At 46.5% G+C, this 13,774-nt stretch overlaps 1 protein-coding gene across 1 annotated transcript; it reads right to left on the bottom strand.

Annotated features, from left to right (window-relative positions):
• Positions 1–5,118: 5,118 nt before the first annotated feature.
• Positions 5,119–5,755, bottom strand: LOC149163802 (uncharacterized). Its single transcript, XM_089429262.1, has 2 exons — positions 5,445–5,755; positions 5,119–5,212 (listed from the first exon to the last, which is right to left on the bottom strand). Exons 1-2 carry the CDS (start codon positions 5,753–5,755, stop codon positions 5,119–5,121), a joined length of 405 nt encoding a protein of 134 aa, XP_089285388.1.
• Between the last annotated feature and the right edge of the window lie 8,019 nt (positions 5,756–13,774).

The raw sequence follows: 13,774 nt of genomic DNA, 5'->3' as shown, positions 1-13,774 counted from the left end.
TTTAGTCATCATCTCTAAAGGTTTCATTATACTTTGTTAGCATCTCTGCATTATTCATTTATATAATCAGCGTTTACTTAATGCGTGATTTAATTGTTGCAGGCAAAATGGAGGTATGGCTACTAATTGTCATTGGTAATATTGGTTGTGCTTATTATAAAAATCACAACTTTAGTGTTGTACTTGTTGGGAGCGGGATCCCCTAAGGGCAGTTTTTGGGCTAAAAGCCCATGTTTGAGTCAAATTTTGTAATAAAATTGTAAAGACTCTGCATTTTGTGGTCACGGAGCACGAAGGTGTCATGTGTCATAAAGGGTAGTCCGCCCTTAGTTTTGTAAAGAAAAGTCAGTTGTAAGAGATCTACCCATGGTCCGCGGACCATGGGATTGTATAAAAATAACTAAGCTCTAAGTACTTAGGAGACACAACAACAATGATGAATGAAGTAAGAGAGTCGTAGCTCTGAAGTTATAAGTCTATGTCTTGGGTTGTAGCGTAGGTAGAGGCTCTGCAGCTGAGTGCGCAAAGGCCTACGGTAGAAGTCCGCAACTAAGTGCCCGGACCCCTGCAGCTAGGTGCGCAAGGTGGACAGAGTTTGTAAACACTTGAAAGATATTAATGAAGAGAGATATTCTGCAATCTCTGTGTCTTTGTTATGTTGATGCATCTTGACATGTTATGTATGAATTTCCTTTATTATGCTTATGTGATGTGCGAATGAATGCAATTACATTGAATAACTGAACGCATTTACAAATATATGTTTACGCGGTGTTAACTATAAATGTTTCATAAGATAAGTAAGTCACTTAGATTAATTGGGGAATCTGCACGGCACGCTGCCATAACAGCGCGAAAGTACTTGAGCAACAGGCTAGGTCTACACGAAGGTCGATCGTACCCTTTCACGAAGGTATTGAAGGACAGAATAGAGGGCTTGTCTTGTAAGCCCTAGAGCGAAGCGACCTGCATGAAGGCAAGGATAGAGGGAATTAAACGACATCACAACCATCTCAGGGTGCAGAAACTTGGTTCCAACATCCCCCCATACTGCTTCGGGTGAGACTTCAGTCCGTGCTCAGCGGGCTGATGCCAAAAGGGCCAATAGTGTAGGGATTTGTTTGGCTAATTAATGCTAAACCTGGGTCAGCCCCCTCAAGCCAACAAATGGTTCCGTTGCCGGGACTAGAATTTTCATAAGAGATGTGTGATGTCGTATCATTGGAATCCAACTAAGAAAGAGATCGGAGACTGGTTGGATAGGAAGATCCACGAATTCATGGCACAAGAGAACATAAACTCGTGACTGACAAAGGAACAATGGTTGGACATATACCTATATATAGAGATCCACGAGATCTTTTTCTGCTCCTTCCCAATTGAGCTATACGAGTGGATCGCGAAGCTAGCAGATAGCCAAGGAAGGTGGAAACTTGACGATCCTATTGTGTGGACCCCAGAGCTAGTACAGAAATTGGAAGCATCTGAAGACAAGATCATTCAGGCTGTCGATCATTGGCTCAATCACGTCATAGGAGGGTTTGTGACTGAATTCGTGGTCGACACCTCAGTCAGCTACAGCGAGGCGGAGCGGTGCTTTTTCAAAGGACCGCGAGGTAAGTACATGAAATCTTTGAATACCTGGATTAAAATGTTATTGTGCGAAAAATGGGTTATGCAGCTACATTGATGTTCAGAACTACACAAAGCGGAAAAACTTATAGGAACGAAGGAAAAATGGTCTGGAGTATAGTCCATTAATGTCGCCTCCGCGAGGTGACGAGGAAGGGATAGCAAAGGTTTCTTCACGAAGTGCATTTAGTTAATAAAATGAGGATTCACACAAATACCACCTCCGCCCACACCACCTCCAACTTCACCACCATCACCTCCAACTTCACTCGTACCACCTCCACCTCCACCGCAGTTCAGTATGGCAAACTCATTGAAGCTGCCTTTGCTCAAAGGCTTAGGAAATGAGGACCCGGACCAATTCTGGTTCGTTGTGAAAGTTGTATGGGAAGCTCAAGGTGTTATAGATGATAATAGAAATAAGGTAACATTGGTTAGTGCTCTGCAAGATCGTGCACTAACCTGGTATATCAAGTACTCTAATGACAACCTAAACGCTGGAGTGGCAGACATCCAGACAACACTAAATAGAGAGTTCCGTAGGCCTAAATCTGAGGCACAGTTAATTGTGGCATTCAAGGATATCGCGATGCAACCAGGTGAGACGCCTTGGGAACTAGATTAGAGATTGAAGTGTACAATCCGTGAAGCCAACATGAATTTGAAAGATGGACATCATCGTGAGTGGTTTGTGGCTTTGCTACTACCACACTTAAGGGTCATGCTATAGCAGCAGAAGATAACAACTCAAGAAGAGGCCTTGGAGATTTCCATGAGACTGCATGAAACTCCGATGCAAGATCCAAATCTGGGGGTTTAGCATATCCATGCGCAGTTGAAGAATTTGTGCCTTGAGATGCAAAGTCTTAAGCAGGACAGGATGGTTCGACTAGAGGTGCACGAGGAGGTATGGTGCTTGAAATGAAAAAGTCAGGGGCATGAAAAGGACCATTGCCTGGTCTTTGCGAACTATATTATAGGAGGAGGATTGATGCCTTTAAGGCCGGAAGTTCAAGCAAGACCAAGCAAGGGGCCTGCACTTTGGTGCGCTATATGTCAAGTAGCAGGAAAACATGCCACAAATAACTGTCATTTGCTGCTGAAGTATGTATAGACACTGCAACAGTTGTTCTGCAACTTTTGTAGGTCGGTAGGGCATGATGAGTGTAATTGCAGGAGTTATGAATTGATGATGGATAGAGCTCCCGCCTATAGGGTTCAGGATGAAACGCGGCCCCCTGACTAGAGCGCAGGTATGTCACGAACAGGATTTTAGGGGCACGGGCGAGGCCGAGGCGGAGGAGGACCTGGCAAAGGTCGAGGACAGTTGATCTGCTATAATTGCGGAGGACCAGGACACTATGCCCGCGATTGCACTAACCCAACACGTATGTTGTGCTAGTATTGCATGTTGTTTGATCATGAAACGGAAGACTATCCTATGCTGATAACTAGGATACGTGACAAAGGGGCGCTACCACCTCCGCAGAAAAAACCTGTAGATGATGAGGTTTGAGCTGTGTGAAGAAGACCCAAATGTAAATATAGTGCTCAGGAGTGGAATTGTGACAGGAGATGACAAGGTGTTGGCTTATATGGGCCTGACCTAGGTTCGGAAGAATTATTTAGCCAAGCAAATCCCGCAGCTACCGGTCCTTTCGGCAACAGCCCGCGAAGCACGGACTGAGGTCTCACCCAAGGTAGCAGGGGAGGGTGCTAGAACTAGGTTTCCGCACCCTTGGGATGTCTGGGTGTGGTTTGGCAATTTCGCGCTCCGTCCTGCAGCTTTGCGCTGCGCTGTATCTGCGCAGATCTTGAGTACCTTGCGCAATCTACAAAACTAATCTAGTGGATGAAGTATTGCAACTCATATATACTTTAAAGAGGTCTTTAAGCAAACATTTATCACTTTTATTCAGTTCACGTATTAAGATTAAAACCCGATTCACAAGTATTCAATAATCAATGCGTATAGATCAAAACAACCTTATTAACCATACATAAATTCCAGATTCGCGATAATTCAGAGATCACACATAATTTTCAGAATGAATTTATCTTTATTTCCACTTAAGACCAGTACATCCAGATCCGCCCTGTGCACTCAGAGGCAGGGGTCTACGCACACAGCTGCGAACTACCCAAACCCTCGACTCGGACTTATAAATGCTTTCAGACTGCTTCTAACAACCCATTACAATTTGGCTCCAAGATTATGCCCAAAAAGAATTGCTTTTCCCTCATAGAGCCGCGCTCTATTTATACCTATCTATGGTCCACGGACCGACTTACTTCCTATTATTTTATATTATTTTTCGGGTGGACAACCCTTTGACTTGGTCTTTTACATTTCGCGCTCCGCATATTTCAGAGGTTTACAATATTTTTATCCTAATTTCTAGGCTATCAGACCCAAAACTGTTACACGGGACCTCTGCTACCCAACAGTCCCCCAACACAATTATCGTGACTCATCCCGAGTCACTCGTTGGTGTGGCGAGACGTGCTACCGTGGCTTCGCGGTTCACCTCCCTCTGAGTGACGCTCGTCGTCCAACTGCTTCTTCGTTGTCTCCTACAATGCTTTGTCTGGCTCCTACTTCAGTGTTTTTGCCACTTCTTGCGACCGATGCTGCTCATTCTACTCTGCTCGGTTAACACAGAACACCCCCTCATCGGATTTTAGCTCGAGCGGGGGAGCCGCGTACGGAACCTCCTTGTACCACTGTAGCCACTTCCAACCTTCGTATCCGCTCTTCGCCCTGTCTGTTGCAGCTTGTGTTGCAATTTTGCAAGACTGTTGCTGCTATCCGTGAGATCCCACTTCTTAAGGTCTTTCAGAGACACCTTAGTAACTTTGTTTCCACCCGTGGTCTCCGTTTTTCCATTCTTTTGCTGAATTGTTGTGGTTCGTCGACCTGCCCGCGAGTGGGGCGACGACACCCGGACCAATTCTGCTTCGTGTCTCCCTTTTTCTGGTACATCCCCTACTATCGAGGCAGTCGACTGCAGGATGCCTGCGGCTATTAACACCATGCTCCTTAGATAGTCTTGCTGCTCCATCGGCCATATCACCACCCTTGGGCTTATTCCTTGTGCAGAGATACTAACCAGCTCCATATCAATACTTAGCATACGCTTGGCGGAAGTATAGTTCGCCCGGTGGATGCCCCTTAGTGATTTATAAGTGCTTCGAAATTCAAGTTCCCTGATTTTTGCCTGTACCACCGTCCCCGTGGAGATTCTGTGGCAGCTTGTGCCATGTCTGGCTCGTACTCTTCCTCTTAATTTCCCGCCGCCTGCTCCTTTTCGCCATAATGCAGACATCTTGTCGTGAATAGTGACATGAACGGTCACCTCTGCTCGGAGTAACGCAACAGCATGCTTCTGACCGCGCGACCATGATCTTGATGATGAGCTAGATCGATGTGTATCCTAGAACTCGTGCCTCTTTCTCCCAGACTGCTTTACCGTCCTGCGCTCTCTTTCAACTGGCTGGAGTGGTGAGACTGTCCCTCGAACGGTTAGTCAGGCGGCCAACCCACCCGTATAGAGCTTCAGGCAACTGCCATTCACTCGGCCTGGGAAGGGGTCCCCATTGAGTTTGGCAAGCTGAACCATGCCCCTATCGGTAACTTCTTTGACAACATAGGGTCCCAACCAATGCATTCAGAGTTTGCCAGGGAATTTCTCGAATTTACTGTCGTATAGCAATACTAAATCATTCTCCTTGAAAGTGCGCACCTTGATATGGCGATCATGCCACGCTTTTTCACGTTATTTCTATATTTGCTGATGGAATCCAGAAAAAACCGTTCCTCCTCCAGTTCTTCGAGCTGCACGGGCCTTTCCTCCAAAGCCCTGCGGTCTGCCATACCTGTGATTGCCACAATCCGCAGGCTAGGAACAATATATTCCATAGGCATAACGGCCTCCTTGCCATAGAATAACCAAAAAGGTGTCTGGCCCGTCAACTTCTTGCATGTGGTTCGGTATGCCCATAGCACAGTAGGGATGCGTAAGTTCCGATCATTTCGTTGCACATTACAGACCTTGGTCAATGCGGTCTCTAATATTTTTTTGAATGCCTCAACAGTCCCATTCGCTTGCGGGTGGTACGACATACTTTTTTGGTGATATATATGGAATTCCTCAGTGAGTGTGCTGATTGTTTCGTTCAAGAAATACGTTCCCCAGTTGCTCATGAGAATTTTGGACATCCAAACCTTGTTAGTACGTTCTCGAACAAAAACTTCACAACTGTTGCAGCTGTGCAATCCTTAACCGGCTGTGCTTCGGCCCATCGGGTCAAATACTTTGTCGCGGTGATGATGTAGCACACATCCGTTTTCCGTCGAAGCTCGATAGGTCCTACGAAGTCGATTGCCCACTTTTCGAAGGGTTGTAGTGTCATCTGTGGCTGGAGCGGCATTTCATCTCTCTGCGATGGTTTCCCCGTCCATTGACATATGTCGCAGGCTTGGGAGTGTGCTTTCGAATCCTGATGCAGAGTAGGAAACCATAATCCTGCGCGAAGTATCTTCTGAGCTGTGGCACAACCCACATAATTTCCGCTAGAAACACCCCCATGTGCTTTGGCCAAGATCTGTCCTCGCTCGAACTCCGAGACATATCGACGCAAAATCTCATCGTTGCCCATTTTGTAGAGGTGTCCTGCAATCACGGTGAAGTCTGCTGCGTGTATCACCAATTCCTTCTTCTGCTGAATGGAGTATCCCTGTGGCGCAGTCCCTATAGTTAAGAAATGGATTATATCTTCAAAATGACCATCCGCTACGTGCACTGCATATAGCTGAGCATCCGGAAGTCCGTCCTCTAGATTTGTGGGTTCTTCGCCGGTCTCAATTCGGGACAAGTGATCTGGGCCTGCATTTAGACGTCCCGGCTTGACGACGACCTCAAAGTCATACTCCTAGAATAACAGCAACCATCTACAGATACGCCCCCCCAACACAGGCTTATTCACTAGGTATTTTAACGCTGAGTGATCGGTATACATCTTAAAGTGACCTCCAAGTAGATAGTGGCGGAATTTTTGAAGCGCGTATACCATCGCTAATCCCTCGCACTCAGTAGTGGAGTAATTATTCTCAGCTTTTGACAACCGGTGACTTGTGAATGTAATCGGGTGGTCAATTCCCTCCGCTCCTAGTTGCGAAAGTACCACCCCTAATGCAATACATGACGCGTCGACGTGCACATGAAATTCGACATCCCATTTCGGAAAGACCAATATAGGGGCCGATGCCATCTTTTCCTTAAGCGTCTCTAGACTTTTGTTACATTCCTCATTCCAGCAATAAGTAGCGTCCTTCTTCAGCAACTGTTCCATCGGAGCCGTGATCTGAGCGTAGCTTTTGATGAACTTTCGATAGTAGCCCGTGTGTCCTAGTGTGGCGCGTAATTTCTTGACACTTCGCGGTGCTTGCAGATTGAGTATGACGGTGATCTTTGCCAGATCCACCATCAGGCCTTGCTTACAGACCACGTGGCCTAGTAGGTTCCCGAATGGGACCAGGAAAGTACACTTCTTCAAGTTTAACGCAATCTGATGTCGGCGGCAAGTATCCAGCATCAACCGTAAGCTCGCTACGTGCTTCTTAACTAGTCCAAACACGGTCCAGTCATCAAGGTAGACTTCCAAGAACTTGTGGATAAATTCTTTGAATGTCGCGATTACTATTCGTGAAAAAATTGTCAGTGCATTCTTCAGTCTGAAGGGCATCACTATGTACTGAAAACAACCCCATTTAGTAGCAAACGTTGTCTTACTCCTATATTCTGGCACGATCTTGATCTGGTGGTATCTTGAGAACCCATCCGTGAAAGAGTAGGCTTCCTGCCCCCCACATTTTCCAGTACCTCATCTGTAAATAGTGTTGGAAATGGATCGTTGACGTAGGCATCATTGAGCTTCCTGAGATCCACGCAGATGTGAATCTCGCCCTTCTGTTTCTTCTCCTGCACAACCATTGGACTTACCTAGTCGGACTCCTCGACTGGTTCAATGATCCCTACTGCCAGCATCTTGTCCAATTCTGCATGGACCTTTGCTTTATATTTTGGATTCAATCGGTAAGGTTGCTACTTCACTGGTTTTGCGTCTGGCTTTAATGTTATCTTCATCATTCCTAAGTCTCCTAGGATCCCTTTTAGCTCCGTGATCTTTGTCAAATCTCGGTATTCTCAAAGCAATTCGATGACCTTCTCCACTGTGGCATCGTCCCAGTAGTCTGCAAGTGTTGCATACTTCGGCTCTTCTTCGGTTCCACTATTAACTTGTTTCGTTTTCAATAGCACTGTGATATCTGGATCTTCGATTTCGGGTCCGCGCACCTCTCGGTTCCCCTCTGATTCTGGAATATTGATGTTTCGCAGATTGTCCTCATCATCTTCTACCTGGACAGTATAACATTTGAGGGCCTGTCTCAGCTGCCACGACCAGTCGGGCTGCACAGTTTCCTCTGGCTCTAACGGTGTCTTGAATATGGCGGCCTTTACTAGCTGTAATGCTTCGTCCACGGGATCCATCCATTGATCTTCGAACAAGAATGTTGACAAAAACCCTGCGCGCAAGATATCCCACTCGCTTGTGTCGTGTCGGAGCTCCGCTTCCGTGTACCAGTTTCTGGGAATGACGTCCAAGGTGTGATAAAATAAGTGCACCCATTCTGGCTGAGGTTCCTCTCCGTATGCTTTGATCCACCTGGTCAGGTGCATGCACGGATCATCACATCCATCGTATTTCTCCACTATGCGTAGTTTCGGCTTCCCAAATCTGATCTTCATCATGCGCCTGCAGGTGCACCAATCTTCGAACGTTCCTTCATGTGTGCCCCACCATCGCGCAGGTGTCGCACGCAGCGCCCATCTCATCACATCAAACCATTGGTGCTCTAGTACTGCGATTTCAAATTTGATCAGGAATTCATCTACCATCGTTAACCCATCATACTTTGGCAATTCGCGATCCTGGGCCCTTACGCAGTACAGTGATTTTGTCACCATGTTGCAATGTAGCGTGGTTACTCCATTCAACCTGTTGCGCCACCACTCGTCTTCCTCATCTGAATCAGAAGTGTAGGATTCTCCATCACCCCGTGATATTCTTCTATCTGCCGATGTCTTGACCCATCCTCGCTCTTGGGTAGACATTCTGTAGCTACAATCTACGTCGTCATCGCGTTCTCTGTCATGCACCGGTTCGATGTAGCGCGGTCCTTCAGCCGGATCTAGCAGAATGACGACGCGGAGCGCCTTTGTTTCAAATATCATTGTCCTCTTCTTTAGATTAATAACTCTGTTCATGTCAGTGGCCCAATCTATTCCTAACAATGCAGGATAGGGCATATTTTCATCCATGAGCTCAATAACTTCAAAGTCTGTGTGAGTACTTGCGCCGTCAAGGTCTACCGTAACCCCTTGCAGCCTTCCCATATGCAACACCTTTTGTTGATTTTCCATCCGTAATTGGATAGGGGACCATTGTAGTGTAGGCTTACCCATGCGCTCCCATGTCTGTTTCGACAATACGTTGGAATCTGAGCCCAAATCTAAAATGACCTGCTCTGTCTCATAATCGTCGATTTGCGCTATTAACCACATTTCCCTTCCAGTCCGTGATGCATGTCTTCCCAACTTTCGAATGACGCGAGGTTCACTCCATCCTGCGCATCTATTTATCAACTCCTGTAAGCCTTTAACCACATCGTTGTCGCGAAGCAATTTTATACATGTCTCTAAAAAGGTAGTTATCATCGAGGGATCTTTGTCCGACTCGGGTTGATCCCTATTACCTGGGGTAGAGACCTTCGTGAAGCTCTCCTGAGCTTCTCGATATGTCTCCTTATCGCCCCCTGAGTTCTGTTCATCCGCTCTTGTGGTCGTGCCACTCCTCAGCACCATGCTGACCTTGGGATCTTCCTGGCAAGGTTCAGACCTCATCATCTGCACATTCTGGGTCGTTGTTGGTTGCGTTGCTTTTCTTTCACGAATTTGCGCTATCAGTCTAGGACAATCTATTAGCTCATGATCGAACTACTCACAATAACTGCACGAAATTCTAGTTGGGTCGGTAAAATCCCACGCGTAATGTCCTGGTCCTCCGCAGTTGTAGCAGATTAGCTGCCCGCGACCCCTTCCTAGCCCCATTCCACCATGTCCTCGTCCACGGCCCTGGAACCCACCACGCGCGATCGACGCAGTTGGATCCTGACCTCGCACCTCAGTCTGCATTTTGTAGGCATGTGACTAGTCCATTAACAATTGGTAGCGACGACAGTCTCTTTCCTCGTGGCCCACCGACCTGCAAAAGTTACATAATAACTGCTGGGAGATTTGGTGGTATTTTGGTAATAGATGACAGTTATTAGTGTTGTGCTTTCCTCCCACCTAACAAATTTTGCACTAGAGCGGAGTTGTGGTGCTCGGTCGTGTTTGTGCCTCTAGTCGCAATAGCATTGGTCCCCCCGTTGCCACAAACTTTACTACAACCAGTCAGTGATCTTTATCGTGTCCCTAGCTTCTGCACTTTATACACCATACTTCCTCCCAAACTTTTGCTCGCGGTATCTGTTCTTGTTTTAGCTTCTTCATTTCAACACACAAATCTTGGATCTGCGCTTGTATTTGCTGAACTCCAAACCTCGGGTCTTGCAATGGAGTTTCGTGTAACCTCATTGCCGTCTCTAGTGCTTCGGCCTAGGTTGAGATCTTCTGTTGTGATAGAGCCACCCTTAGATGTGGTGTTAAAGATGCCATAAACCAAGCGCAGTGTTCCACATCCGTCAATGTCATGTTAGCCTCGCGAATAGTACTCTTCAATCTTTGGTCCAAATCCCACGGGGTTTCTCCAGGCATCATCGCGATTTCTTTGAACCCTATAATCGACTGCGTTTCTGACTTTGGCTGGCTAAACTCCTTCAATTCGGTCTGAATTTCTGTTGTCCCCGTCGTTGGGTGCTTGCCTGAATATTTTATGTACCATGTCAGTGCTCGGTCCTGCAGCGCACTGACTAAGGTAGCCTTTCTAATATTATCATCCGCAATTTGCTGTGCGTTCCATACTGATGTTAGCACAAACCAGAATTGATCCGGGTCTTCACCTCCTACTCCTTTGAACACTGGTAACTGAATCGCGCTCGCCATAGTTACCCTTGATCCCTTTGATCCTTCAACGGTCTTCTTTATAACGTCCCTGCATTTCACACTAGACACCCTTTAGGCAAATCCCGGTCCCGGCAACGGAACCATTTGTTGACTTATATGGGCCTGACCCAGGTTCAGAAGAATTATTTAGCCAAGCAAATCCTACAGCTACTGCCCCTTTCAGCAACAACCCGCAAAGCGCGGACTGAGGTCTCACCCGAGGTAGCAGGGGAGGGCGTTGGAACCAAGTTTCCGCACCCTTGGGATGTTTGGGTGTGGTTTGGCGGTTTCGCGCTCTGTCTTGCAGCTTCGCGCTGCACTGTATCCGCGTAGATCTTAAGTACCTTGCGCAGTCTTCAGATCTAATCTAGTGGATGAAGTATTGCAACTTAGATCTACTTTAAAGAGGTCTTTAAGCAAACATTTATCACTTTTATTCAGGTCGCGTATTAAGATTGAAACCCGGTTCACAAGTATTCAACAATCAATGCGTATAGATCAAAGCAGCCTTATTAACCATACATAAATGCCAGATTCACAATAATTCAAAGATCAAACATAATTTTCAGAATTAACTTATCTTTATTTCCACTTAACACCAGTACATCCAAATCCGCCCTGCGCACTCAGCTACAGGGGTCCGCGCACACAACTGCGGACTCTTCCTGGCCTCTGCGCACACAACTATAGAGCCTCTATCCTCTACCCAAACCCTTGACTCAGACTTACAGACGCTTTCAGACTGCTTCTAACAACCCATTACAATTTGGCTCCAAGATTATACCCAAAAAGAATTGCTTTTCCCTCATAGAGCTGCACTCTATGCATACCTATCTATGGTCTGCGGACCGACTTACTTCTTATTATTTTATATTATTTTTCGGGTGGACAACCCTTTGACTCAATCTTTTACATTTCACGCTCCGCATATTTAGGAGGTTTACAATATTTTTATCCTAATTTCTAGGCTATCAGACCCAAAATCATTACGCGAGACCTCCACTACCCAACACAAGGGGAAATAGCCACAAGACAACACATGGGTTCGCAAAGCTCTGATGAAGGAGGCTGAGTTCGACCTGGAGCGCGCACGTGAAACCTTCATGGAAGCTACGAAGAGTTTCGTTGATGCCTTCACCTTAGGAAGCAAGGATAAGCCCGAATAAGAGATGGACCCCTCTATGCTCACAACTTTCTTAGAGACCTGTATGAAGTTACTGTGCAATAGTAAGGCCGTGAAAGGGTTACAAGAGCTCATCAATAGATGCGCTAGAAATGTGCCGGGTGAGCCGTGCATAGTATGAAAGATTGGAAAGCATAAAACAAGGACGGGATGGGAGATGAGACTGGCCGCATAGATAGGAGAGTATGAAATGGATCAGGTTATTTTGGACTTAGGGTCAGACGCGAACGTCCTACCAAAGCAGACTTGGGAATGGATGGGGAGACCCGCGCTCCAATGGTCTTTGATTTAGCTAAGGATAGCCAATCAGTAGAAGATCATCCCCATGGGATGAATGCAGGGGGTGATTGTGGATATTGAAGGTGCGATCGTGCTGGCTAATTTTGAAGTAACAGAGATAGTGGATGACAACAACCCATATCCTGCGCTCTTGGGCATTGACTGGGCTATTGATATGAATGGGGTAATCAACCTAAAGAAGCGAAAGATGATATTTGAGAAGAAATCGCTACGCGTAATAGTACCCATAGATCCTGCTGAAGGATCGTGCTATATGGAACCAGTCCACGATTATGAGAGTGATGATGATTTGGACTATATCTATAAGATAACAGCACGAGACCAAGATTGGGTGAATCCCACCACAGATGGATGAATTACATGGGATCGTGAGAGTTCCTGCACTTCAGACTCCGATGAAGAGTTAGAATGCTAGCAAAATCAGCTACATGAAGTGACCACGCTGAACTGCGACATGATGACCTGATCGTTGCATTGTGCGTCCTTAGAGGTAAGAAATCTTCCTACTTATGATGGCCTGAATGAGTCCGTGATGCATGTCTTCCCAACTTTCGAATGATGCAAGGTTCACTCCATCCTGCGCATCTATTTATCAACTCCTGTAAGCCTTTAACCACGTTGTTGTCGCGAAGCAATTTTATACATGTCTCTAAAAAGGTAGTTATCATCGAGGGATCCTTGTCCGACTCGGGTTGATCCCTATTACCTGGGGTAGAGACCTTCGTGAAGCTCTCCTTAGCTTCTCGATATGTCTCCTTATCGCCCACTGAGTTTTGTCCATTCGCTCTTGTGGTCGTGTCACTCCTCAGCACCGTGCTGACCTTGGGATCTTCCTCGCAGGGTTCAGACCTCATCATCTGCACATTCTGGGTCGTTGTTGGTTGCGTTGCTTTTCTTTCACGAATTTGCGCTATCAGTCTAGGACAATCTATTAGCTCATGATCGAACTGCTCACAATAACTACACGAAATTCTAGTTGGGTCGGTACAATCCCGCGCGTAATGTCCTGGTAGCCTTTCTAATATTATCATCCGCAATTTGCTGTGCGTTCCATACTGATGTTAACACAAACCCGAATTGATCCGGGTCTTCACCTCCTACTCCTTTGAACACTGGTAACTGAATCGCGCTCGCCATAGTTACCCTTGATCCCTTTGATCCTTCAACGGTCTTCTTTATAACGTCCCTGCATTTCACACTAGACACCCTTTAGGCAAATCCCGATCCCGGCAACGGAACCATTTGTTGACTTATATGGGCCTGACCCAGGTTCAGAAGAATTATTTAGCCAAGCAAATCCTACAGCTACTGCCCCTTTCAGCAACAACCCGCAAAGCGCGGACTGAGGTCTCACCCGAGGTAGCAGGGGAGGGCATTGGAACCAGGTTTCCGCACCCTTGGGATGTTTGGGTGTGGTTTGGCAGTTTCGCGCTCCGTCTTGCAGCTTCGCGCTGCACTGTATCCGCGTAGATCTTGAGTACCTTGCACAGTC

The sequence above is a fragment of the Pinus tabuliformis genome, chromosome 5_1, assembly GCF_031772625.1.
Source record: "Pinus tabuliformis cultivar Carrire ecotype Pingquan chromosome 5_1, CPIR1, whole genome shotgun sequence".
Taxonomy (NCBI): Eukaryota; Viridiplantae; Streptophyta; class Pinopsida; order Pinales; family Pinaceae; genus Pinus; species Pinus tabuliformis.
The sequence above is the reverse complement of the archived record's forward strand: the minus strand, read 5'-3'. Positions and strand labels throughout refer to the sequence as shown.